Source organism: Rattus rattus, chromosome 12 (assembly GCF_011064425.1).
Source record: "Rattus rattus isolate New Zealand chromosome 12, Rrattus_CSIRO_v1, whole genome shotgun sequence".
Classification (NCBI taxonomy): domain Eukaryota; kingdom Metazoa; phylum Chordata; class Mammalia; order Rodentia; family Muridae; genus Rattus; species Rattus rattus.
This window is the reverse complement of record NC_046165.1, coordinates 69,256,326-69,281,349: the sequence shown is the minus strand read 5'-3', so window position 1 is coordinate 69,281,349 and position 25,024 is coordinate 69,256,326. Positions and strand designations below refer to the sequence as shown.

Below are 25,024 nucleotides of genomic sequence, written 5' to 3'. Positions count from 1 at the left end.
ACCGTAAATCTTATTGTTGACATGTAATCATTTTTCCCTTTAAACGTCTGGTTTTTTTTTTTTTTTTTTTTTTTTATTCTTCCTACAATTGTCAAAGAAGAATAACATACACATACCTTAAGAGTACACACATCATGTGGTTACAGATCTGATCCTCCTAATTTAAAGTCTTCCCAGACACAGAGGAGAGACTGGGTTAGTGAGGGGCTAGGAATGTAGCGGGTAGGGATGGTGATTAGATATCGTTCTCAGTAGAGTACAGGCAGAACATGTCATTCAGAGCTGTGTGGGCGGGGAGAAGGGCTAGCAGTCAGACCAGACTTCTGGTAGGCAGTCAGATAGGAAGAGGACCCATAACCAGATAATAAAGGTCACGGTGAACTTCCAAGATGGCTAACTTCTCCCTCACCCTCCTCTCCTGAAACAAAACCCTTGCAACTTCAAACAAAGGCCTGGCGGACTTTCTTCCCCACCAATAAGGCTCCCTGCTTGTGGAGCAGCCTGATAAGTTCAATAGAATAAGTTCGATAAGGCTAGACCTTATATGTTTAATCCAAATTTGTGAACCTACCAGCCTCTCTGTTTTTATTCAAATTGTTCAACCCTAAATTGGGGGAGGAATACCCCCCTAAAAGACCCTTAAGACATCCCCCACCCTCTCCCTTACCCCCCCCCCAATTCCCCCGCACTCCCCCACCCCAACCTCAAGGACAGACAGGCCTTCAGCTTGCAGTTGGTCTTTCTCTCTGTGGCTGCCCTATCTGCTTCCTGACCCCTGCTGAAAAGCCTTTCTTTACTGGCTCCTCTGCCTGCTGTCTGCTGTGTGAGATCTCTCCTGCTGCTACCTATTGAACTCAAGATTTTTCTTACCCTTTAGTCCTTTAACTGACTGAGAAAAGGAACCCAATCAAGGTGCCTAGATGGTAACAGGTGCGCTTCCAGGGTGGGGAAGGGCACCTGCTTCTGAGGAACGACAAGAAGGGCCAGGAGAAGATAAGATCAGGCTACTCCAACAAAGATCTGATAGATCAGCAGCTTATAAAGGAGACACCTGAGAATTTGCGGTTTCCACAGAGCTGTTGGAATGTGGTAGGGAGGGCGGTGTGAGAGGAGAAAGGGCCACTTCTACTCGGTTGGGTTTAATGTGGGGGTGCCCTGAGGCGCAAGAAACAGTTGCCTGGAGAGAGGTTGGAGCAGAAGAGGTCAGCGTGGGTGTCAGGCATGTGCACGTGCACGTAGTAATTACACGGTGGCAGGGAATGCCATCCAGGGAGAAGGGAGATGAGGGAACCCGCAAATGAGCTTCGGTAGAGTCATGGTTAGGGCAGGGCTGGGAGTGCTGGACTGAGCAGCTTCAGTGGTGAAGCTGAGAGAGAGGGGAGAGGGAGAGGAGAGGGAGAGGGAGAGGAGAGGAGAGGGAGAGGGAGAGGGAGAGGAGAGGGAGGGGGAGAGGGAGAGGGAGAGGGAGAGGGAGGGAGAGAGAGAGAGAGAGAGAGAGAGGTGAATGATGGAAAGAGGGAAGGTGTCTGTTCCCAAAGCCATTATCCATGGTCATAATCATAGCTGGGTGCTATACAGCTGGTGTGGCAAGGAGATGGACTCTGCTCGAGGCTGGGTGCTCAGAGGTGACGGGACTGGTGTCCAGCCTGTCAGACAGACACACCTGCTCCCGTTCCCAGGAGCAACGACTGGACTTGCACACTTGTACTCGACTAAAACAGACGAAGGCAGAAAGTGTGGGAGGAAGTGAGCAAGGGTGTGCTGGAGGTTTCTGGGCCTGTTGGGGAGTTGCTTCCGACCTTCCAGGGAAAGAACCAGAAAGGAGAACCTGGCCCGGTGTTGCTCAGCAGGTCTCCAGGGATGGGTGCTTAGGCATTTGCATAAGTAGGCTCCTGGGGACTTGAGAAGACGAAGGTTGGCAAGTGTGAGGCTAAAACTAGGTTACCGGAAGGGAATTGGAAGGGGGAGAACTGAGTAGGGCCCCGATGTACAGCACTGTGGGAGCCTTCTGGCTGAGGGGAAGAAGTATCCGGCTGTTATCTTCTGCGATGTGTGATCTGCCTCTGTGTCTAGCTTCGGATTCTTTCTAACCCTGGCCTCCACTGAGCATGATGTCAAAGGAGGAGGACCCAGTGCGTTCCCAGAAGCTCAAAGATACTCAGTGAAGGAAATCATGCACCCCATGGCTGGAGGTGGGGGCTAGGGTTGGAGTCAGGCTTCTGAATCACCGTGCTTCCGTAGGGATCAGCAGTATTATCAGCATAGATTAGCCTCAGGATGGTGAGCTGGGTGGGGTTACATCAGATAACACTGACTAGTGTCTATGTCAGTTTTGTGCCAGGCCCCTAGTGGTGGCCTTTTTTCCAGTGCCGGAAAAATACTTGATTATGGGATGGCCAGTTTGTTGGGATGGATTTGATAGTTTGAATAATTTTATTTACTTTTTTTTTTTTTTTTTTTCAGAGCTTTTTTTTTTTTCGGAGCTGGGGACCAGAACCGAGGGCCTTGGTCCTGACTGCCTACCACTGAGCTAAATCCCCAACCCGATAGTTTGAATAATTTTCTAAGTCAAGCTTTTGGTTCTCAAATAGTAGGGAGGGCATCAGAGCATGGTGTGGGAAGTGGAGTAACACAGGAGCACGAGAGAGGACAGGGGTCCTGACTGCTTTAGAGTTGGTAATCGCAGATGTCACGCTTTGCTCAGCAGAGCACAGTGTGCCCTCGATTGGTTCTAAGGGAGCTTTAGTGCTCAGAGTGGGAGGGCTCCTAGGCCCCAGGCTCGGTGGCAGTTATGTGCAAGTATGTGGTCTGTTTTAAGAGGCACAGAGACAACCTATAGTCAGGAAGGAAAAATCAGGATAGTGAGGAGAGTCCATGACCTTAGAGGCTGGACTAGAAGTCTCGGGTGGCAGAAGATAAGTTTTCAAAATCTTGGCTGGCGTAGTAGCTACACTAATCCCCTGCCTCCCCTGCCCCTCTGTGTGTGTGTGTGTGTGTGTGTGTGTATGTGTGCTCTGAGTGCCAGAGGTATGTTGGATTCTTGGAGCTGGAGTTACAGGTAGCTGAGAGCTACTGGATGCGGATGCTGGAAACTGAACTCTGGTCCTCGACAAAAGGAGTGCAAATCCCTAACTCCTGGCCACTTTTCTGGCGTAATCCTCTATTCAGTGAGAACACAGACTCATTATGAAGGACTCTATTCACTGGATCTGGCCAAAGGTAGACTGGGTCTTGATGAACGGTGGTAAACGTACTGCCCATGAGGTAGTGAAGTAATAAAGCCAGGCAGTGGTGCCAGGCACACATCTTTGATTCCAGCACTCAGGAGGCAGGGGCAGGCGGATCTCTGAGTTTGAGGCTAGCCTGCATGATAGATGGAGTTCCAGGACTGCCAGGGTTATACAAAGAAGCCCTGTCTAAAAAAAAAAAAAAAAAGGGGGGGGGGGGGGGGGGGGGGTTTGGCAGGGGGGGGAGCCCTGGCCCAGGAAAGGAAAGGCCCGGGGGGAAAAAAAAAAAAAAAAAAAAAAAAAAAAAAAAAAAAAAAAAAAAAAAAAAAAAAAAAAGAAGGAAAGAAAGAAAGAAACAAACAAAAGAAAGGAAGGAAAGCAAGCAAGCCAGACAGATAAAGAAAGAGGTAATAGAAGACGTTCAGGAACAAGTGTTCCCTCTCCTGAGCCTTTCAAGATTCTGGTTGCTGAGTTGGGCAAGGGGAGCAGATGACTCAGAGCTCACTCCTTCCATCAGAGTTCTGAGGTTCTTTGAATACTTGGATTCTTTCTAGCGTCCTGACACCCCAGTTCCTTCTGACTCAGCCTGGTGAAATCTCTTAATGACCAATGGTATTACTCTGTGCACACAGCATACATCCTGGCGAGGGGAAGAGAGGGAACAGACTAACCAGAGAATGGAAGGGCGCAGCCTAAGGGCTGGGCCTAAAAGCCAAAGGACCCCACAGGGAAAGTCCCCGTGGCAGAGAATCCTGTTTCACCTAGGAAGTGGTAGGTGCTGACTCAGGCTGCTGTCTTTGAGGAAGAGGTCAAGGAAAAGAAGCTGGGAAATAAAACTGAAAAGCCCAAAAGACTCCCGGAGCCAGAACCTGAGCCTCTGCCATGGGAGCTAGACTCAGTATTGTGGTTGATGAAGCTGACGGCTTTGCTTAAAATTGTACTGAAGGGATGGGAATATGGCCAAGGCGCCCATTGCCTGGCAGCCTGAACAACTCTAGAATGGCCGTGGTGAATTTAATTTAGGGCACATGCAATGTCAGTACCAGGAAGCAAGAAACCATATGAGCCAAGGAACAGGATGAAAGACTATGGGTACTTGAGGGAAATGTGAGCTCTTTGACTGGGAGGTGAGCTCAAAGGATAAGTGTTTGCTCTTTCCTGTCTCATCCATTCATTGTGCAACAGTGACTGAGGGCCTTGAGCTGGACACAGGAGATATGGCCATGAGACAAACAGATATAATCCCTGCCTAAAGCAGGGCCGTCCAATTGAACCTTCTGGCAGGCAGAAATAATCCCATATGGAAAGGCACGTGGTGCTGGGTGTGCACTGACCTGGGGGCCTGGGCTGTCTAGGAATAAAGTAGGCTTCTTGCAAGAGAGCCCAGAGGTGGGCTGGCTTGGGGCTTGATTGCACACCTTCTCTGTGCCTCTTGGCACCAGGTCCTATGGTACGGTGACTACATTCTAGTTCATCATGTGAGGTGCAGCACCCTGCTTCCGTTTCTGCTCTAAACTACCTGTATTTCCCTTCCCCATCAAGGTTCCTTTACCAGAGCAGTTACTCAGTAAGCATATAATTCAGCTAGTCATTCATCAACCGAAATGATTGGGTACCAGCATAGCTCCACAAAGTGATCCAAGATAAGATTCCTCCTCTCTCAGATCTACATTCTAGTCGGGGAAAATGTAGAAGGACGTGTGCGTAGAGCAGCATGAGCATCCCGAGGAAATCAAACCCTGTATTGAACACAGCTGACTGGGCTTTGTAACTCCACAGAGCACTGGGGGTGGGGGGTGGGGGGAGTCCTGGAAAGGAGTGGAAAGATAGCTCAGTGGTTAAGAAATGGCTCAGTGGTTAAGAGCACTGACTGCTCTTCCAGAGGTCCTGAATTCAATTCCCATCTGTAATGGGATCCTATGCTCTCTTCTGGTGTGTCTGAAGAGAGTGACAGTGTACTCACATACATTAAAAAAACAAAAACAAAAACAAAAACAAAAAACACTTGCTGTTCTTCCAGAGAACCTGGGTTCAGTTCCCAGCACCCCTGTTGAGTGGCTCACAACTTCCTGTAAGTCTAGAGCCAGAAGACCCAAAGCTCCTGGCGTCTGTGGCATTTGCACATTTGGCAGTATAGACTCACACAGACACATACACATAAATAAATCTTTATAAAAAAGAAAGCTAAACACTACTGAAGATGTTTGAAAAGACTACTTAAAATATGCTTACTTAAAAATATGGGGTTGGGGATTTAGCTCAGTGGTAGAGCGCTTGCCTAGCAAGCGCAAGGCCCTGGGTTTGGTCCCCAGGTCCTAAAAAAAGAAAAAAAAGTACACATGGGTAAGAGCACTAGTTGCTCTTCCAAAGGACCCAGGTTTAATTCTCAGAACCCGCATGGTTCAAACCATCTGAAACTCCAGCACCAGAGTATCTGACATCCTCTTCTGGTCTCCATGTTCACTGTATACTTGTTTTTTGTTTTGTTTTGTTTTTAAAGATTTATTCATTTATTATATATAAGTACACTGTAGCTGTCTTCAGACACACAGAAGAAGAGGGCATCAGATCCCATTACAGATGGTTGTGAGCCACCATGTGGTTGCTGGGATTTGAACTCAGGACCTCTGGAAGAGCAGTCGGTGCTCTTAACCTCTGAGCCATCTCTCCAGCCCCACTGTATACTTGTGATACAAAGATATACATCCAGGCAAAACACCCATTTGTGTAAAAATAAAAGCAAATTTAATTATATATGTCTATGTGCATGTATGTTACACACACACACACACACACACACATATATATATATATAAATGGATTTGTATGTTTATATTTTGTGTATTCACACACATCTATGTGAAATATATATACATACTGGGCTAGTTAGTGCCCATGTTAGAGGAGTAGGTGTCCTGCTCCTCTGGCTATCGTCTCTCTGTTCCTCTTCCATGATTTCTCCTGAGCCTTAGGTGTAGGGGGTTGCACTGTAAATGCATGACGGTCATTTATTCTCTGTGTTTTGCCAGTCGGGGATCTCCATAGGCCCCTCTGTCTTTAGAAAAAAAGCAGCTTTGGTGAGAAGTAAGAGGTAAACGTGTCTGTGGTTACAGGGCTAAGTATTTAGAATACTGTTAGACATTATTTGTTTAGGGAAATGGCAGTAGTAGGTTCTCTTCTGGGGTCTGTGACCCTCCAATCAGGGGCAGTTGGTTGGGTTTACAATACCAGGAATGCATTTGCTCTAATCAAGCGTGCTTGAGTCCAGTTCAACGGTGTTGGTTGCACCCAAGGTTTAAGTGCCCCTATTGTGCCGCTGGGGATGTCTTGTCTTGCCAGGCTGGTCACTGCGGTTCATAGGCTTTATAGCTAGGATGGATCTCTGTGAGTTCAAGGCCAGCCTGGTCTACAGAGTTTCAGGACAGCCAGGGGGCTACACAGAGAAACCCTGCCTCGGGGAGGTGTAGGGGGAGAGGTTAGAAAAGAAAACGCCTTACAGCTGGATCTTATGGGGGCGTTTTCTCAGCTGAGGTTTTCTCTAAGATAACTCTGGTTTGTGTGTCAAGTTGACATGAGACTAAGTAGCCTGGTATACATATATATTTCACATAGATGTGTGTGAATACACAAAGTATAAACATACAAATCCATTTGTATATATGTAACACACATGCACATAGACGTATAATTAAATTTGCATTTATTTTTCCACAAATGGGTGTTTTGCCTGGATGTGTGTCTTTGTATCACAAGTATACAGTGAACATGGAGACCAGAAGAGGATGTCAGATACTGGTGCTGGAGTTTCAGATGGTTCAAACCATGTGTGTGTGTGTGTGTGTGTGTGTGTGTGTGTGTGTGTGTGAGTGAGAGAGAGAGAGAGAGAGAGAGAGAGAGAGAGAGAGAGAGAGAGAGAATTAAAGAGGCCATGAATTTGAGAGGGAGTTGGTTGGGAGGAATGGGAGGAAATTGGAGGAGGAGAGAGAAGGGTGGAAATTATATAAATGTAGTACTCATATACGAGATTCTCAAGAGAAAAAAAATAGCCAGGTGTGGTGGTGCACGCTTTTAGTCCCAGCATTTGGGAGGCAGGGGCAGGCAGATCTCTGTGAGTTTGAGGCCAGCCTGGTCTATAGATGGAGTTCCAGGACAACCAGGGCTGAATATTTGGTGAGCCATGGTGGCTGGAACAAGACAGGTTGTACCTCTCTGGGCTGGTGAGGGATTAAGAGAGAAGCTGGGCATATCGGGAGTGATGACAAAAAGCATGGAGCGGGTGAGTCAGGCAGGGTGGGTACTCTAGTTCTCACAGGAGCACGCAGGGGGAGCAAACAGGGAGTGGTGCAGAAGTTCAGAACTCCCAGTGAAGGAGAATGCTTGCTCGCTTGCTGGCTTGCTTGCTGGCTTGGGATTGCTGACAGGAGCAGGGCTGTGTCACTGAGTCTCCCTTTTATGGCATGACTCAGGCTAGAGCTTTGGCCCAGAGATAGGGGAGATCGGAAGGACCCCAAGAAACATTAATGGCTCCCAGAGCTGATGGCCCTATTGACTAGGAGGTAATCTCCCAATCATCAGGTCCCTGAGCAAGCAGAAGGATTGATGGGTTCTAAGCGGCAGGAGCTCTCAGAAGGCCTGTACTTGGGAATGGATCCTGCTACAGGCTGCCAACCCACCTGAGGGAGGGCCTCTCAGCATTGGTTCCCACGGGACCTGTGAGATTAAGGTTAGCCACACTCTGGATGGCTCAGCACCGGTCCTGTGCTTGAGGATAAAGACGTCTGTGTGGGGAAGGGTAGCAACAGGGGACGTGGGAATGAAAGCCCCAAGACTCGGCATTGGCTTGGGGGATGTTTTCTCAGTCTCACCCAGGAAATGGATACGGACATCCAAGTCTCTCAGACTAGTCAAGAGCCAAGTGGATGCCACAGGCAAACGTTCCCAGAAGGCAAAAGCCAGGTCAGAAGACCCAGAAGCTTCTAGAAGACTGAAACGGACTTTCCAGGATGAATTATGGCAGGCAGAAATGGGCCTGGGAGCTGAGCTGAGGGCCTAGGGCCCTCGGAAATGAGTGGTACTGGAAATTTGCTTAAGTAGAGGCCCGGAGGCTTAGGGACGCTCAAGACTGAATTTGGCCAGGAAGTCCTGGAGATGAATAAACTGATTTTGTTCAGTTGTCTACTAACATCATCACTCCCTCTGTAGAAAACAAAAGAGCTCTCCGAGGCCCAAACCAAACAGGCAGCCGAGCGGCAAACAGACCTGATGCAGGGGAAAGACTTTGCATTCTGGGATTACAATGTATTTGGTTGAATCCAGTCTCTTCTGTTGCAAAAAGCTGCAATCCTGCACGAGTTGCTCAATTCTTCTAAGCTGTGGTTTCCTTTACTGCAAAGCATCGCTTTACAGGACAGGAGAAAAAATGGGGTGGGCTTGTTGGGAACAAGCAGAAGAAACTTAGGCTAAGTGCCACCATTTCGTTTTCAGTCTCCATTTAATCATAGGGCATGGTCTCGTGCCCTAGAGAGCTGGGGACTTCCCTGTAGCTGAACGGCTTCTGTTGTAAACAGTTGTCTGGGTCTAGACATCTCAGGGACAACTCCAGCTTGCTGGCAGGGTCAAAAAAGTTCATGTTCCCAGGCCTAGGAATGAACCACTTCTCCAAATGTTTTTTTGTTTTTTTTTTTCTTTTTTTCGGAGCTGGGGACTGAACCCAGGGCCTTGTGCTTGCTAGGCAAGCGCTCTACCACTGAGCTAAATCCCCAACCCATTCTCCAAATGTTTTAATTGTCTGTTACCCGGCAAGGGATATAGAAAATGCAGTTATCTAAACCAAGATGCATAAGTTGTAAAACCATATAACCAATAGCCTGCTAGGCCCTAATTAACTATATGCAGCTGACCCACTCCTTTGTCCCTATATCACTCTGAGCTCCAGAACTAACGCCTAGGAAAATGAAGTAAGGATCCTGAAGCCAGGTGGCCTGGATACAGCTCAGTCTCCAATGGGTACTGCCTTGCCTAACCCAAGATGTCAAAATACAATTAGATAACACTGCAGCTCTTCCAGCTACGCCTTGTTTTATGTTCCAGTCCTTTAAAAACGTTGTACAATCTCCCTTCAGGGACTTGGTTCAGATCCTGAACTGGCCAACTCACTGAGTAAAAAAAATATAAATAAAAGATATAAATAAAAATATAAGGGGCTGGGGATTTAGCTAAGTGGTAGAGCGCTTACCTAGGAAGCGCAAGGCCCTGGGTTCGGTCCCCAGCTCCGAAAAAAAGAACCAAAAAAAAAAAAAAATATATAAATTAAGGGGTTGGGGATTTAGCTCAGTGGTAGAGCGCTTGCCTAGCAAGCGCCAAGGCCCTGGGTTCGGTCCCCAGCTCCGGGAAAAAGAATTAAAAAAAAATTAAAAAAATATATATTAAAAAAGAAAAGAAAGCTTTCATTTTTAAGCTTCCGAATCTGAAGCGAGTTTTCTAGGCTTCCACCCCAAACCTGACAAGATCTAGGTAGTCACTGCAAGCTCCTAGTAAACTCTGGCTGCTCCTTTGTGCTAAAGTGACAGTAAGGTTGAGTCACCCATGTTCCTCAGGCACAGGCCCTTTGAGAGAGGCTCAGGCCATGTCTGTTTCTGCTTTTTTGTTTCTTCTGGAACTACTTCTCCAACAAGAGGAACATTAATCCCTCCTCACTTGGCTGGGCATGGTACTTGCTGACAGAGGTTACATGAAGTTGCCCCATTCCTTCTCTCTGCCTCTTTCCCAACATTCCTTGCAGGTCTAAGGAATTCCTCACAGGCTTCTCCTGATTCCCATTATCAAGTTAAGTGCAGGTGGCTTAACTCTAAGCTGAGCCTTGGAGATGAGCCCTGGCCAGGGAAACCTGCTCATCTCACACCTGGCCTTGGCTGAGTCCCCTGGATGCTGCAGGATGAGAGCAGTAGACAGCAGCAGCCCAGTGAGAAGTGCAGACCTCTTGGACAAGAGAGCTCCGACTGTCCTAGTGTGCTTTCTGCTACTGCGATAAACACCATGACCAAAAGTGACTTGAGGAGGAAAGGGTTTATTTGAGTTTACACTGTGACATTGGAGTTCATCATTCACAGGGAAGCCAAGGCAGGGACTGAAGCAGAGATTAAAAGGGAAGATGGCTGCTTATTGCTTGATTTTCATGCCTTGCTCAGACTGTTTATGATATAAACCCAGCATCACCTGCCCAGGGGTGGTGGCACCATCCACAGTGATCTGGGCTCTCCCACATCTAACTCAGTTGAGGGTTTTTTTCTTCTTCTTCTTCTTCTTCTTCTTCTTCTTCTTCTTCTTCTTCTTCTTCTTCTTCTTCTTCTTCTTCTTCTTCCTCCTCCTCCTCTTCTTCCTCCTCCTCCTCTTCCTCCTCCTCTTCCTCCTCCTCCTCCTCCTCCTCCTCCTCCTCCTCCTTCCTCCTCCCCTCCTCCTTCTCAAAATTTATTTCATGTTTGTGGGTACACTATTGCAGTCTTCAGACATACCAGAAGAGGGCATTGAGTGCCCATCTTTTCAGATGGTTGTGAGCCACCATGTGGTTGCCTGGGATTGAACTCAGGACCTCTGGAAGAGCAGTCAGTGCTCTTAACTGCTGAGCCGTCTCTCCAGCCTGAGGTTTCTTCTTTTTACTTGACCGTCTTTTCAGTGCCACGTTGATGAAGCTAACCAGCATGCTGTTGGAATTCCTGCACGAGGAGACTTAAGGCCAGAGTCTAGCATAGTACCTGGCATCTGACAGCCATGTTCTTAGGGTGACCCCAGCCCTCCTTGAAGCACCTTCTTGAGGAAGCTCTGTGTTGCTTGGAAGTGTGCTTTGTGTCCCAGCCTGACCTGATACAGGACAGGCGGTGAGCTATGCTTAGGCTGTTTACTATGCATCTCTTCCAAGCAGGAGCATGTCTCAAGGGCCTGAGAGCCCTTCCTTTGAAACAGACTGGAGAGAAGGAAGAGGCCCCTTTGGGTCTCTATGAGGTTAGGGTCCTGACCCTAACAAACACAGCAGCCTGATCACGTTCCTAACCCTGATTGCTGGTCCAGCTGAGCTACTGCTTGGCCCTTCCCTCCTCCAGTTCAACACCCAGTCTCGCTTTAACATGTTCTCGTGCATACCGGTAATTCCAGCACTTGGAGGCGAGGCAGAAGGATCTGGACTTTGAAGCCAGACTGGAATAGTTCCAAGACAGACTGAGGTCTGTAGTAATGCCTTGTCTTAAAAACCCACCCAACCAACCTCCTGAAAAGACAAGTCCCCTCCTATAAGTCAGACGCAGCTCTTCTAACGGTCTGCACGAACTGAACAAGATCTGTTTTCTGTTTGCACTTCTTTGAAACTGTTATCTGTAATCACCTGCAATTTCCGACTCTTTATTTAGCCATTTCTTTATTGTTCCTCTTTAGTAATGTTTACTTACATAACCACAATCTGTTGTTATAATCGAAGGTCAAAACCAAACATGAAAATGTAAATAGAGGCCACATTTAAAAAAACCACCTCATGCCTGCCTGTGTGGAAATCTCTCTTCCTCCTCTCTCAGTCTCTCTGTCCCTCTCCCTCTCTCTCCTCTCCTTCCTTCCCCCTTTCTTCCTTTCTATTTCTCTTCATTTTGAGGCAGGGTCTTCTTACAAATTCAGAACGACGATGAATGACCTAGAACTTAATACGTAACTAAGATGGCCTAAGCGCAGGGAGGACATATATGCTCCATCTCGCTCAACTTCAGTTGTTTACTTTTGATCCATGCCAGTCCCTTCTTAGTCCTTGTTCATTCCTGGGGCAAATCTAACCTCCTTTGCAGCCCAGCATGAGGCTCTGGACATGATCCTTGGATGGAAGCATCCACACCATGTCAGGGGGAACTTAGGGCAGACACAAATGAATACTGATACTCTTGGTTCCCTGAAGACAGGAACACAGGCAGAGGCAAACTTATTAGAGAAAGGTATGGTGGAAAAGAAGGTCATAACCCCCAGGAAGGTAAACCCTGTGAGAACAAGGGAGAGACCAGTGTGAATCCTCCCGCCCTCAGCATGTTTTTCTCCCCCACACCCTACCCACCTTAAGACAGGGTTTCTCCACATAGCCCTGGCTGTCCTGGAAATCACTATGTGCTCATGTAGACGGGGCTGTCCTTGAACTCACAGAGATCCTCCTTCCTCTAACTCCCAAACACCGGTATTAAAGGCACACACAACCAAGCGTGACTTATTACTTCTTGATAGCTGAAAGCACTTTGAGAGCGGGGCCTTTGCCTGTAAGCTTGTCAATCAGTGAGAGCTCGCCTCTCCTGGCCCAAGGTATGGACAAGGCTGCCGTGAACATCGGCTGACTGGGAGACTGAGTTAGAGAAATGTTCTAGTGGAGGGGGTGGTGGTGAAGTGCAGGTAGGGGAGCTAGGGTTAGGAGGAGCAGGGAAAGGGGAAAAGGCAGGGTCCATAGAAGAGGCGCTTTACAGAAGGGATGGACCAACCTAGAGAGTGAAGGTCTAGAACTAGAGTTGATTGAAGAGAGGCTGTGGTAGCATTGGGTTTTCTCTTTTATTGTTGTTGTTGTTGTTGTTGGTGGTGGTGGTGGTGGTGGTGGTAATAGTAGTAGTAGTTGTAGTAGTAGTATTTTGTTTTTTTCAAGGAATGGTTTCTCTGTGAAACCCTGGTTGTCCTAGAACTCACTTTGTAGACCAGGCTGGGCTGGAACTCACATAGATCCACCTGCCTCTGCCTCCCAAGTGCTGGGGTTAAAGGCATGCGCCACTAGCACTCAGAATTGGGTTGTCTGAGGTCATCTTGAGGCTCTCTTCTTTCAGGAACAGAAAGCCAAACAGCTGAGAGGACCAGATATCCTACGTGATACCTCAAAGGTGGTGTCAAGGTCTTTGAGTGTCCAGATGGCTAAGATCCAGGAAAAGAAAGGGAAAACAGCAGTTCTGGACTCAGCCACCTTTCCCGGATTTGCTCATTGGACTCAGGCTCCTTCCTGACTAACTTGATTCCATGTCTGAAGCCTCAGCCCCCAGCCATCTACATTACCTCATCTCTCCCTTGGCTACCTGGGATCTCCATCCTTCCTCAGGGGCCCAAAGGGGCCTTCAGCAATTGATGGGAACTGGGTAACAATGACATGCCCTCCAAACTGGACTCTGAGACTCAAAAGGAGCCTTGCCCATAAGGTGCTTGACCTGAGTCCAATCCGTAACATCCAGGTAGAGAGCCAGGAGTGGCTGCTGGGTAATGGAGACAGGAAGTCTCTAGAGGTAGGTGGCCAGACAGCCTGCCTACTTGAATAAGTGAGGCCCAGATCCTAGCAGGAGACCCCGTCTCAAGGAACAAGGTGGTGGGTTCCGAGTAACATCTGAGCTTTTCCTCTGGCCTCCACATGCAAACACATAACATGTGTACTCAAACACGCTACTACATACTGCTCCCTCAAATCTTCTTTAATCTTAAAAAATTTTCTCAGATATTACAGTCCAACTGGTTTCCCTTTCCTCCCCTCTCCTCAGCCCCCTTGCACCCACCCTCTCCCCCAGATCTGCCCTCCACCTACATCCCCTCAGAAAGGGGTAGGCCTTCTGGGGAATCAACCAAACAAGCTACAACAAGATCAGGCTTACCCTCACCTCAAGGCTGGATGAGGCAAACCAGTGGGAGGAAAAGGGTCTCACAAGTAGGCAAAAGAGTCAGAGACAGCCCCCACTCCCACAGTTAGAAATCATACAAAAACACCAAGCTACTCGGCCATAATGTATATTCAGGGAACCTAGCAGCTATATTCATAATAGCCAGGAACTGGAAACAACCTAGATGTCCTTCAACTGAAGAATGGAGACAGAAAATGTGGTACATCTACACAATGGAGTATTACTCAGCTGTTAAAAACAAACAAAAAAATCATGAAGTTTGTAGGCAAATGGATGATGGATCTAGAAAAGGAAAATCAACCTGAGTGAGGTAACCCAGTCCCCAAAAGACAAATATGGTAGGTACTCACTTATTGGTTGTAAAGTAAAAGATAACCAAATCTTCTTTAAAAACAAACAAGAAAAAATTACAAATAAGCTTGGCGGTGGGGGTGTCACACATCTTGATCCCATCACTTGGGAGAGGCAGGCAGATCTTTGAGTTTGAAGCCAGCCTGGTCTACAGAGAGAGTTCCAGGCTATCCTGGGCTACACAGAGAAACACTACCAAAACGACAACAACAACAACAACAACAACATAAAACAAAAACCTTTGGAGTCTCAATCCCTTGTTTGGTTCAGTCATGACTGGCGTCAAGGTACCACACATCCCTTACCATTTTTAAAGCTTTATTTTTACATGGGTGGATGAATGTTTTATCTATATGGGCACTACTTGAATACCTGATAGCTAGGAGATTGGAAAGGGCACCAGATCCCTGAGAACTGGGGTTACAGATGGCTGTGAGCTACCACGCCATATGGGTGCTGGAACCTGAACCCAGGTGCTGGGCAAGGCCTGCCAGTACTCTTAATGGCTGAGGCATTGCTAATTTATCGGTCTAGAAGAAGGAAGGTCGATTTAGGTATGACCCACTGCTCAAATCCATGTTGGGAGCTGGCTGTTGAGGAGATCAGAGTAGGCAGAGGTCTGCAGGCTTTCAGAGCCCCTGCTGCCCTTTTCTCAAGCCCTCCCTCTTATTCCCCACTGCTGGTAGGGCAGGGAGTGTGTCTGATGACAGGGGCCTTTACCTAAAGATCCAGAAAGAATGGAGAGGTGGGGTAGGGGTGGGGTACAAAGCCAGACCTGGACGTGGGCACTGGAAAAGGCCGTCAGTGCCAATTTCAACTCTCTACTTTGAATATGTGTATCTATAGAGAATGCATTCTCCCCATGGCTACCTCTGGGGTGGTCATGGGGTACTCAGGAGACAGGGATAGGGCACTTTCCACTGTATGCTTTTTAAAAGCTTTGGAAATCCAGGCCATGAATGTTACCTCTAGCAATCACCAACCCCAGTAGACTCTGTGTGACAAGTTCCATAGACTGAGGCGGAAACTTCAGAGGAAGGAGGCCTCCTGGAACCAGCTGTGGAACTCCTGGCCAGAACAAAATATTGAGCTGTTGTTCTCAAGGCAATTTGTGTTTTCTCTTCTATTCCCTATCCATAGTTACACGATGTTCCTGATGGCCTAGGCTGAGATTTTAAGCGAGAAAAATGGATAAGAAACCATCCCTTGAGACGGGGTCACTAGCCATGACCTTATCTCCGGGAAAACCAGCGCTTCATAAATCATTTACAGAATTACAGAATGGTAAACATTCCCAACAATAAAACCTCATATGGCTATATGTGTGTTATCGGAGGTGGGCTTTGGCGTACAGCAAAGAAAGCCTTAAATAAAGAATTAAAGTAGTTTAAACTTACACCTTGAAGGTTCACAAAAAAATAGGTACTAGATGTTAAACAATAACTGACCATGAAAATTAACCTGTTCTTGGAGAAATGCCACTAGCCTTGATTTCGTGCTTTACTATGCCAAATGGCAGTGATGTTATCTGTCCTGTGATCGCTTCACTAAACACATCTTTCAGTACCTGTTTCATCATGTATAAAAATACTTGAGAGCTGCAAAATACACTCAGATTCAAACTGCCCCTGTGTTTGTGTCTGTTGTCATCGCCGAGTCCTTACCTACCTAGCCTTCGAGGACCCTCGTCCCAGGACCCCATATCTGATTGGGGTGGCCCATAGCAACCTCCCTGGGTGTCATCTAGGACAGGCAAATACCTTGCTCTGGTAACGGCAGGCCACATCTCAACTATCCCTTGGTATCCTGTCAGGGCTAAGCCCTCAGGCAAACTGGCTTCTTAAAAGTTCCCTATGCCTGCTGCTGACATATTGTCCCCCATGCCAGGGACAGTGGCAGTCGTGTGTTGGCTCAGCTCCTGTCTGCAGACACTGCTTCCTGCACTCTCCCTTTAGCCCACACCTAGGCATCATCGTATCCCTGATGACACTAATAGTAGGCCAGCCTCTCATGACTACAACCTATTCTCCCTCTGTCCACACCTCAGCTCCTGGGAGCTTCTACTACAAGTCTGATCATGCAATCCTCCTGCAGCTGACAATGCTTGCCCACCTCCACTGGAAGCTTTCCTATTTGTGGGCCTGATAATCACGTCTTCGGTCTGTCACTCGTGCAGAACTGTCCTTGGCTTCCTAGAAATGCCTTGCTCTGTACTTAGTTCTGCGGAAGACCACTCCTTCAGGTGACAACGTCCCAAGAGGAAGGGCCAGGGTGCCAGCACACCAGTCTGCTTCCGCCCAGTTGGAATCAGACAGTCTTCTCTCCCAGTTCCAGGAAGTTAAACACACCACAGGACCTGCCCGTGTTGGAAGTCCGAGGCAGCAGGTATTGTTGGAAAGATGGTGAAATCGAGAGTGAGTCAGAGAGGCCCAGCTCCCTAGCATGAGAGAGGGGTCTTGTGAGGAAGAACAGGAGCAGCTCTGAAGGTGAGCCTCCGATAGGGGCCAGAGCCATTTAGAACCCAGACATTTGATTCTCCTTTTATTTTTTGAGACAGGATCTCACTCTGTACTGCTGGCTAGCCTGGACCTATGTAGAATAGGCTGGCCTCAAACTTACCTGTCTCCGCTGCTTGAGTTCTGGGATTAAAAGGCAGCCTGCACCTACTTTTTAATTTTTTTTTTTTTTTTTGGTTCTTTTTTTTCGGAGCTTGGGACCGAACCCAGGGCCTTGCGCTTGCTAGGCAAGCGCTCTACCACTGAGCTAAATCCCAACCCCTAGTTTTAATTTTTAATTAATTTTAATTAATTTTGAGACAGGGTTTTGCTGTGTAGCCCTGTCTGTCCTGGGATTCACTATATAGGCCAGGCTGGCCTGGAATTCACAGAGGTGCTCCTGGCTCTGCCTCTCCAATGCTGGGATTAAAGGCATGCACCACTATACCCAGCTGATATAACCTGTTGCTCTGCGTGCTGGTCACGTGACAATCCTGGCTGGTGGTACTCACCTCTACCTTGTTTCGGCAGGGTCTTTAGCTGTTCACCGTAACTGTGTATACATCACTGTGTGCGCCAGGCTGGCTGGCAGGGGAGCTCACGGGGATTCCCCCACTTACGCCTCCCATCGCACACAGGCTCTGTGGGATTGCATACAGGCTGCTACTGCGTCTGGTCTTACAAGGTTTCTGAGGCTTGAATCTGGTCTTCAAGCTTGCTCTGAGAGAGCTATATCCACTGAGCCACCTCAGCCCGAAAAGTTATACATTTTCACATCGATGAATCTTTTTTTCAAATATTTGCCACTTTAACACAGAATGAGAACTCACAAATTGAAGGGGAGATGAGACTTTTATTAACTTCTACTTATAACCACTTATAAGGACTCAAGCAAGCTATTAAGATGTAGGGACAGGGAACACCAAGGCACCAAGAACCTACCAGAGCCCCCAAGATGCACTAGATGCCCAGCAGCCACCTTCTCTTCATGGTGAGGACATGGGTGTGGGAAAGTGGTTTGTTTCACCAAGACAGCCCCACCCACCTGAGCCTCAATGAGATGAGGTTCTGGAAGGGCTGGGATATCAGGTCAGGAGGTTAGAATTTGCTGGTGTAGAGGGTGACAATCCACTTAGGTACACGGAGGAAGCCGGGCAAGTAGGAGGCCAGCCATCTCAAGCTGGAGACTTGTGAGAGGGCATAGCCCAAAGAAAAGTAGTCTTGGACAGGGCGTCCTGGGAATAACAGAAGGGCATGTAGACCTTTATTTCCTACTCCTGGGATACCCCAACTCAGGTTGAAAATTTGGGGGAAAGGAGCAGGGACCACAGTCATTGCTTGAAGCTGGTTCAGAGCAAGCACTTACCATCGACGTCCTTAAGGCCGTAACGCCGAGCAAGGTCACAGGACGGCAGCACCTTCCCACTCAGGCTCAGGATATTGGGGTCTGTGGGCACACATATGCTTAGTGACGGAGGGGATTGGGAGTGGTGCCGAGTGACAAAGTGACTGGGAAAGGGTGTAGCTGGGGCTGGCACTGCAGCCCTGGGCACGAGTTCTCTGTGTTCGCACCAAGGCTTCTGGCCACACTACCCTGCAGCAGTTTATAGCAGACCTCAAACCAGGAGACCCTCTGAGCCTCCAACAGACAGAAAAGACAGCCGCTGTCTTTTCCAGTCATCTCCCAAACAAAGTTAGGAACTGTCTGTGAGTGCCCCAAAGATGCACTGTCACCCAGTGCCATCACCTGTTGCCAAGGCCACCACACACTTGCCACTCATCTCTGTAGTTTCGGCCGATGAGAGAACTGATTTCATCTGAAAAATGGGTTGAGAAGTTAAAGGTTAATTTCCAAGAGCGCTGCCTGTGCCTTCCCCATTCTCACCCATCCCACACAGACACAACTAAGCAGGACTTGCACAAAAGCACGAGAGCTCCCTTTCCCAAGTGCATAAACGGAAGGATAAGAGCATCCCAGAGCGTCTGCGCCTTCTAGGACAGACCAGGGTAAGGTCCCTATGTGGCTTTGGTGTCGGACAGCCTTTCCTGTTATGACTCATCCCATAGAACACGTTTCCCTCCTTCCTGTCACTTCTCGTTGCGAGGGACTGAGCCTATGCCAGCACACCTAAGCAAATGCTCTAACACTGAGCTACACTTCCAGCTCTATTCAAGTTTCTCACGCTCCCTGGGTTTCCACTTCACTATCTGTAAACTGGAGTTATTAACTGCTTTACAGGACGGAAAGAAGTGCTGCGAGCTCAGCCTGTGTCTGCCCTAGGAAGCACCTCGTGTGTGGAACAACTGCTCTCGTTTTAGGAGTCTCACTATGCAAGCCTGCTGGCCCGGACCTCACGCAGGAACCCTCACCTCTGCCTCGTGAGTGCTGGGATTACGGATGCACTGCTTACGCTTGTTACTGCCCGAGACTGGAGAGATGCCTTTGCTCTCTATTCCCCTCCCCTCCCCTTGCCAACCTTCTTAAACAGAGGATCTTCAGGCTGCTCCTCTTTTGCTACATACTCCTTCACCATTTCTGTTTGCACCAGGCCTGGCCACAGAGATACGTAGCTGACTCCATGACGCCGTAGCTCATGGGCACAGTCAGCAGCCAGTTTGTCGCACTGTGGAGAGAGAGGAGGCAGAAATGAGAACCCGAACACCTGCCCGTCTTGCCTTCCTCTTCTGCCCTCCCTGAGTCCAGGAGGATACCCCAGCCCCCGTCCTTCTCGAGAGCCCTGACGTTTCTGCCACCATCTTTCCACATTTGATACCTACTCTGGCGGATGGAGGGAGGTCCACACAAAGGAACGATCAGTGCATGGGACAGAGAGAGAGATGAAGGTCTTACAGCTCTGACAACTGTCGACACTGTAGTATACCTCCCCAACTCCTGTGCCTTGGTCCTTACCGCAGCTTTGCCCACACCATAAGGGACATTGAACATATGCTGCAGCCCCCCGGGGGAAGAGACAACCACGATAAGTCCTTTGCCAGCTGGTACCATCAGCCGTGCCCCATACACAGAGCATAAGTAGTGGCCTCTAGAAGGGATCAGGGAAGAAGAAGAAGGAAAGAGTTCTGTGAATGCTGGTTCCGTTGCTTCCTAAGTCCTCCATATCTGTGGTCAGCATAGAGGCTGCACAGCAATAGCCAAAGGCCTGGGGAATCGGGCACAGGCCATTCCAAGGGAAAAACTGATACGATTAATGGTACCCGAGACAGAGTATGCGTGACATATAATGAAGGGGCTCTTGCACCGTAAATGTAAGACAGGTCAGGCGTGTAAGCCATGTATCTGGTCAGCTGGGTTCTTGGGACAAACCTATCTTAGCACTATGGAGGTGGAGGCAGGAGAATCGGGAATTCAGGGACATCCTTGGCTACACAGTGAGCTTGCAATCAGCCTGGGCTGGATGAGACAGGGTAACAAAACGAGCAGAATAGAAAGTTCTCGAAAGACGGGATGCAAATAGCCAAATAAATACCCAGGAAATGCTCAACAACCACAGCCACGGGAGATGTGAATTAAAACTGCTTTCAGATCTCCTCCTGGTCAGAGCGGCTTTCATCAAGAAAGCAATCCACAAGTGCTGGTGATGATGTGGGGAGAGAGGAGTCCTATTCACTGCTGGTGAGAATGCAAATGCGTGCCTCCACGATGGATGTCTGTAAGGGGGTTTCCTCAATGTCACCCAGTACCCTGTACTCGGGCAGGGCTCTAAGCCAACAAACCACACAGACATTTGCATTTCTACGGCTGACCTATTCACAACAGTCTAGAAATGGAACCAACTTAGACGTCCATCCACCAACGGGTGGATAAATGGAGGGGAGGAGATACAAAACTGAATTTTATATAGCTGTAAAGAAAGATGAAACAGGAGTGAGGGAATGTAACGTGAATAAATAAATTAATGGGGAAAAAAGAAAACGAAAGCATGTCATTTGCAGAGAGTGAATATGACTGAAAAACAATTATTATTGTGGTTACTATTTTTGAAACCAGGGTCTCTCTACATAGCCCTGATACTAGTGGACCAGGCTGAGCTCAAACTCACAGAGATCTGCCCTGCCTCTGCCTCCTGAGATTAAAGTTGTGCACATCCACATTTGGCACTGGAAACCATTAAACAAAGTAAGCTGGACTCAGAAAGGCAAATTATCTCTCATATGTGGATCCTAGGTTTCTTTTTTTTTTTTTTTTTTTTTTTTTTTTCAAACTACACATGTTCACACACATATGTAGGGCAGGAAACTACACATGTTCACACACATATATAGGGCAGGAAGCGCTCTAGGGAAGGAGGGAAATAGAGAGGGTAACAGGAAACAAGTAACAGGAAGAGAGAGAACTAGCTGGAGAGGGTGAAGAGATACAGAGGTCAGTGGGGCTGAGAATGAATGAGAACCAATTATAACAACACACGTGTGGAGGGATCAGAACTGACATGAGCATATGCATGCTACGTTAATTAGCCCATCCTTAATCATTTGAGCTCTCCGTCTAACCATTTTTTTTTTTTTAAATACAGCCTATGGGTTATGTGCAACACTGAGAGAATCCTTCCTTCTGGGACTTGTATTTAGATGGGCAAAGAATGAGGCCAGAACAAGGCTGACATCTTGTTAGAAAAACCTGAGTTAGGAGGTAGTGCCTACCTTTAATCCTAGCACTTGGGAGGCAGAGTCAGGCAGATCTCTGAGTTTGAGGTCAGCCTGGTCTACAGAGAGTTCCAGGATCGAGAAGGCTACACAGAGAAACCCTGTCTCAAAAATCAAACCAAACCAAACCAAACCAAACTAAACCAAAAAGGCAAATTGAGACAAAGCAAAAATTGCCATTTCCAGGTTGCCTGAGATGGCTCAGTAGGTAAAAGCTGTGTCCTGTGCAACCTGGAAGGCTGAGTTCAAGCCCTGAAACTCACAGAAAGACACAGAGAAAGAGAACGACTCTCTGGAGTTGTCTTCAGATCTTTGCATGCACCATGGTGGGCACAGAAAAACATACAACCACGCACGCACACACGCACGCACGCACGCACGCGCGCACGCACAAGAAAAAAAAGGTGATATTCTTAGGTGCAAACCCGCAGGCATGGAACTTGTCCAGAAGTAAGTGTGACAAACAGAAGCCAGAAGGGAAAGAGTCCTTTTAGAAGGAGGCCCAGGCTGCGGGGCTACTAAACAGGAGGCGCCTAGGCTCTGACAGTGAAGCACGCACCTGAGTCCAACATTGTTCATATCATCCCAAAGGGAGGCAGGTGCTTCCCAGAATGACTTGTTGGTGGTGCTCAGGATTGCCTAGAGGACATGAGAGTGATTAACTGGGTGATTGATTGGCATGAAGGTATAAAGGGCTGGTTAGTGGGACCATGCATGGAGATAAAGACTCAAGGGTGGGGTTGGGGGTTGGGTTTGGAATGGAGAGTTGGATCCAGTTAAAAGGTTACCTGGACACCAGCATAGGCATTATTGACCAGAACATCTAGCCGCCCCTGCTGTTCCCGATCTACTTGCTCAAACAGGCTTTTCACCTCACTCTCCTGGCTTGAATCACACACCACTGGTACACACCGGCCCCCGAGGGACTGTGCCTGGAGAGGAACAGTGAGTATGAGTTCACAGGAGTGTTATTTTCCTAACTCAAGTGAGTTTAAGAACTGAAGAGCTCAGGATTTAGCCAATAGCTCGGACATGACATGCAATGGCTCCCTCTGGTGTCTGTTTTAGGAATTTCACCATAGTGGTACCTCCCAGGAAAGGGCAAGGGAAATTGGACCTCAGGTTCAACATCAGCATTAACTGAGGGCTACCGTCTGCAAGACCTTACTTAGTAATTATTCTGCAAGTCCTAGGCAAGAGATGAGGCATGGTGTCCACTCTCAGAAAGAAGTAACACTCCTCTTTGTCCTTTGACTCTCCTGCTGCTCACTTGGAATTCTTACTCAGTTCAGATCTTTTCCTCACTCAACCAATGCTCTGACTCGATAATAACAATAATAAAAAAATCAAAGCTATTAGGCATAAACTATTGCCACTTCCTATCCTGCCTCGACTCTGAAAGATGTGACCCACCTACCAGCCTCCAGAGGAAGAGGACCACCTATTTTTCCAGAGGCGGGAGGCGAGCTCAGGGTCCTGCTTCTGTTCTGCTCAAACTGCAGCAATGCCTTCCACTGCTCACCTGACCTCAAGTCCCTTTCCTTAAGACACGTCTTCACAACCTGGAGAGATGGAACATGGTTAAAGCCCTGACTGCTGCTTTTTAAAGTCCTCTTCAAACCCAGCAACCAGACTAAGTGGCTCAACAACCATCTGTAAAGATTTTTTTTTTTTTTTTCTGGTTACCCACATTTTAAATAAATCTTAAAAAAAAAAGACATGTCTTCACAACCTAGTCAGTGTGAACTATCTAAAGCATGCACATTTTAAAGCATCTTCTAACAGGATCACCAGACTAAGCCAACTAACGCCTAAAAGCTTTTTTGATAGGCTCTTACTACATAATTTAAGCTGGGCTTCAACTCTTAATCCGCCAACACAACTTCTCCAGTGCGAATCATATAGGCACGCAGGCCATACTGGCTCCTCCCGCTAACCCTGCCCCATACTGCTCCCCCCCACCCCCAGCTTACCCTGTAGCCCTGGCTGGTTTGGAACTCACTACATAGACCTTAAAATCACCTCCCAAATGCTGGGATTAAAGGTGTGCAAAACCCAACCCCTTTGCCAGAGTGAGTTTTGTTTGTTTTTGTGTATTTTGTTTGTTTTTCAGTGCTTGGGATCAAACCCAGGCCTGCACACCTACTAACCTGTGCCTCAGCCCCTCCTAGTGGCCTCTGAGAACCATTACTCCCTCTCTGGCCTCTTCACCATTGCTCTTTGCTTAGGTACCTGGAAATGGTTTTCATAACTTCCTTACCTAATTCCTATCCAAGACTTGTTCAAGATCACCTCAAGAGGGCTGGAGAGATGGCTCACTGGTTAAGAGCACTGGCTGCTCTTGCAGAGGACCCAGGTTTAATTTCCAGCAACCACACACAACTGTAACTATAGTTTTAGAGGATCTGAAATCCTCACACAGAGAGACATGCAGGCAAAACATCAATGCACACAAAATAAAAACCACTGCAAGTGGTGGTGCACACCTTTAATCCCAGAACTCAGGAGGCAGAGGCAGTCGGGATCTCTGTGAGTTAGAGGCCAGCCTGAGTCTACACAGTGAGTTCCAGGGCAGCCAGGGCCATGTAGAAAGGCAGAGACTCTGTATCAAAAACAAACAGATCCCCAAAACAACAACAACAACAACAACAAAACAACAACAACAAAGAAGTAAACGAATACAGTTCAACAAGTCTTGCCTAAATTAGAGGAAGCCACCAGGACAAATTTTTTTCTTTGTAAAACCTGAAACTCTCAAACAGAAAGATTTTTCTCCCCATTAAGCTCACTTGGTAGAAAAACTCAATCCTACATTATTTATTTATGGTACTCAGTAAACATTAGTAATTTGTTGGGCGGGGGTATAGTAATTAGAGTGATTAACTTAGGAGGTCACTTACCTCCTGGGCAGTAGCTCTAAGGGTGTCCAAATGGCGGCCGGTAATGTAAACTGTAGCACCTGCTTGGCAAAGCTGTAAGGCAATGCCACGGCCAATACCCCTGGAGGCCCCAGTTACCACACACACTTGGCCCTTCATAGTCATTATCATGACTCACACCAAAGGGGTATCTGTGGAGGTAAAGAGTCGCTTAGAGGGAATCTTGTAGATTGTGTGCTGAGGCAGGTCTCTGTGAGGGCTTAAACAGGCTGCTAAGCTTTGACGCCAGGCTGTCCTTTTAGGAGTCCCAGGGCTGGGTGGAGACTCTCCAGCGTTACACAGAGTACTATTACGAACCTCTGAGTGGGGATAGTTCGATGGGGAATCTGGCGATGTAGTCTAACAGGGTATGTCCACGAAGAGTCCTGGGCTCTCTGGAGTTCTGGCTACCCGTCCAGTCCCACGAAGAACCGCGAAGCCCTGAACTGTAAGTTAACAGAGCCTTACCTGCAGCAGACGCAGCCTCTGGGTTTCTTTCTGCCCAGATCGCCAGCTCTATAGTTCGAGAACTTTGATTCTAGCCTCGTCGGAGTGCTTGCCTGGATGGAAGTCCGGGTGCGGGTGAGGATGAGTCGAGGCTAGCCCCGGAGTTGCAGGCTCAGACTTGGGGGTGGAACCCGCAAATGGGGAAGGGCGACCTGTAGCCACGCCCATCATGCGCTACCACCCCGTCGCAGACTCATGAC

The 25,024-nt window shown here is 48.0% G+C and overlaps 1 protein-coding gene across 3 annotated transcripts; it reads right to left on the bottom strand.

Moving 5' to 3' along the window:
• Positions 1–17,567: 17,567 nt before the first annotated feature.
• Dhrs1 (dehydrogenase/reductase 1) lies at positions 17,568–24,981 on the bottom strand. 3 transcript variants are annotated; one of them, XM_032917753.1, is made up of 10 exons: positions 24,878–24,967; positions 24,636–24,763; positions 24,300–24,469; positions 22,188–22,331; positions 21,959–22,038; positions 19,646–19,778; positions 19,212–19,358; positions 18,482–18,551; positions 18,101–18,181; positions 17,568–17,969 (listed from the first exon to the last, which is right to left on the bottom strand). In XM_032917753.1, the coding sequence occupies exons 3-10, from the start codon at positions 24,447–24,449 to the stop codon at positions 17,833–17,835; spliced, it is 942 nt and encodes a 313-aa protein (XP_032773644.1). In that variant the 5' UTR covers positions 24,450–24,469; positions 24,636–24,763; positions 24,878–24,967; the 3' UTR covers positions 17,568–17,832. The 3 variants fall into 3 exon arrangements, with proteins under 3 accessions (XP_032773644.1, XP_032773645.1, XP_032773643.1); XM_032917754.1 differs by having other exon boundaries at positions 24,636–24,785; positions 24,878–24,905; XM_032917752.1 differs by lacking the exon at positions 24,636–24,763 and having other exon boundaries at positions 24,786–24,981.
• Between the last annotated feature and the right edge of the window lie 43 nt (positions 24,982–25,024).

Excerpts from the sequence above, each read along its gene's own strand:
- Dhrs1 (XM_032917752.1), bottom strand. The coding sequence starts at position 24,449 with ATGATAATGACTATGAAGGGCCAAGTGTGTGTGGTAACTGGGGCCTCC. Across the intron at positions 19,359-19,645 it reads ATGGTGTGGGCAAAGCTGCG|TGCGACAAACTGGCTGCTGA; the intron begins GTAAGGACCAAG and ends CTCTCTCCACAG. Across the intron at positions 18,182-18,481 it reads TGTGGTGGCCTTGGCAACAG|ACCCCAATATCCTGAGCCTG; the intron begins GTGATGGCACTG and ends GTGTGCCCACAG.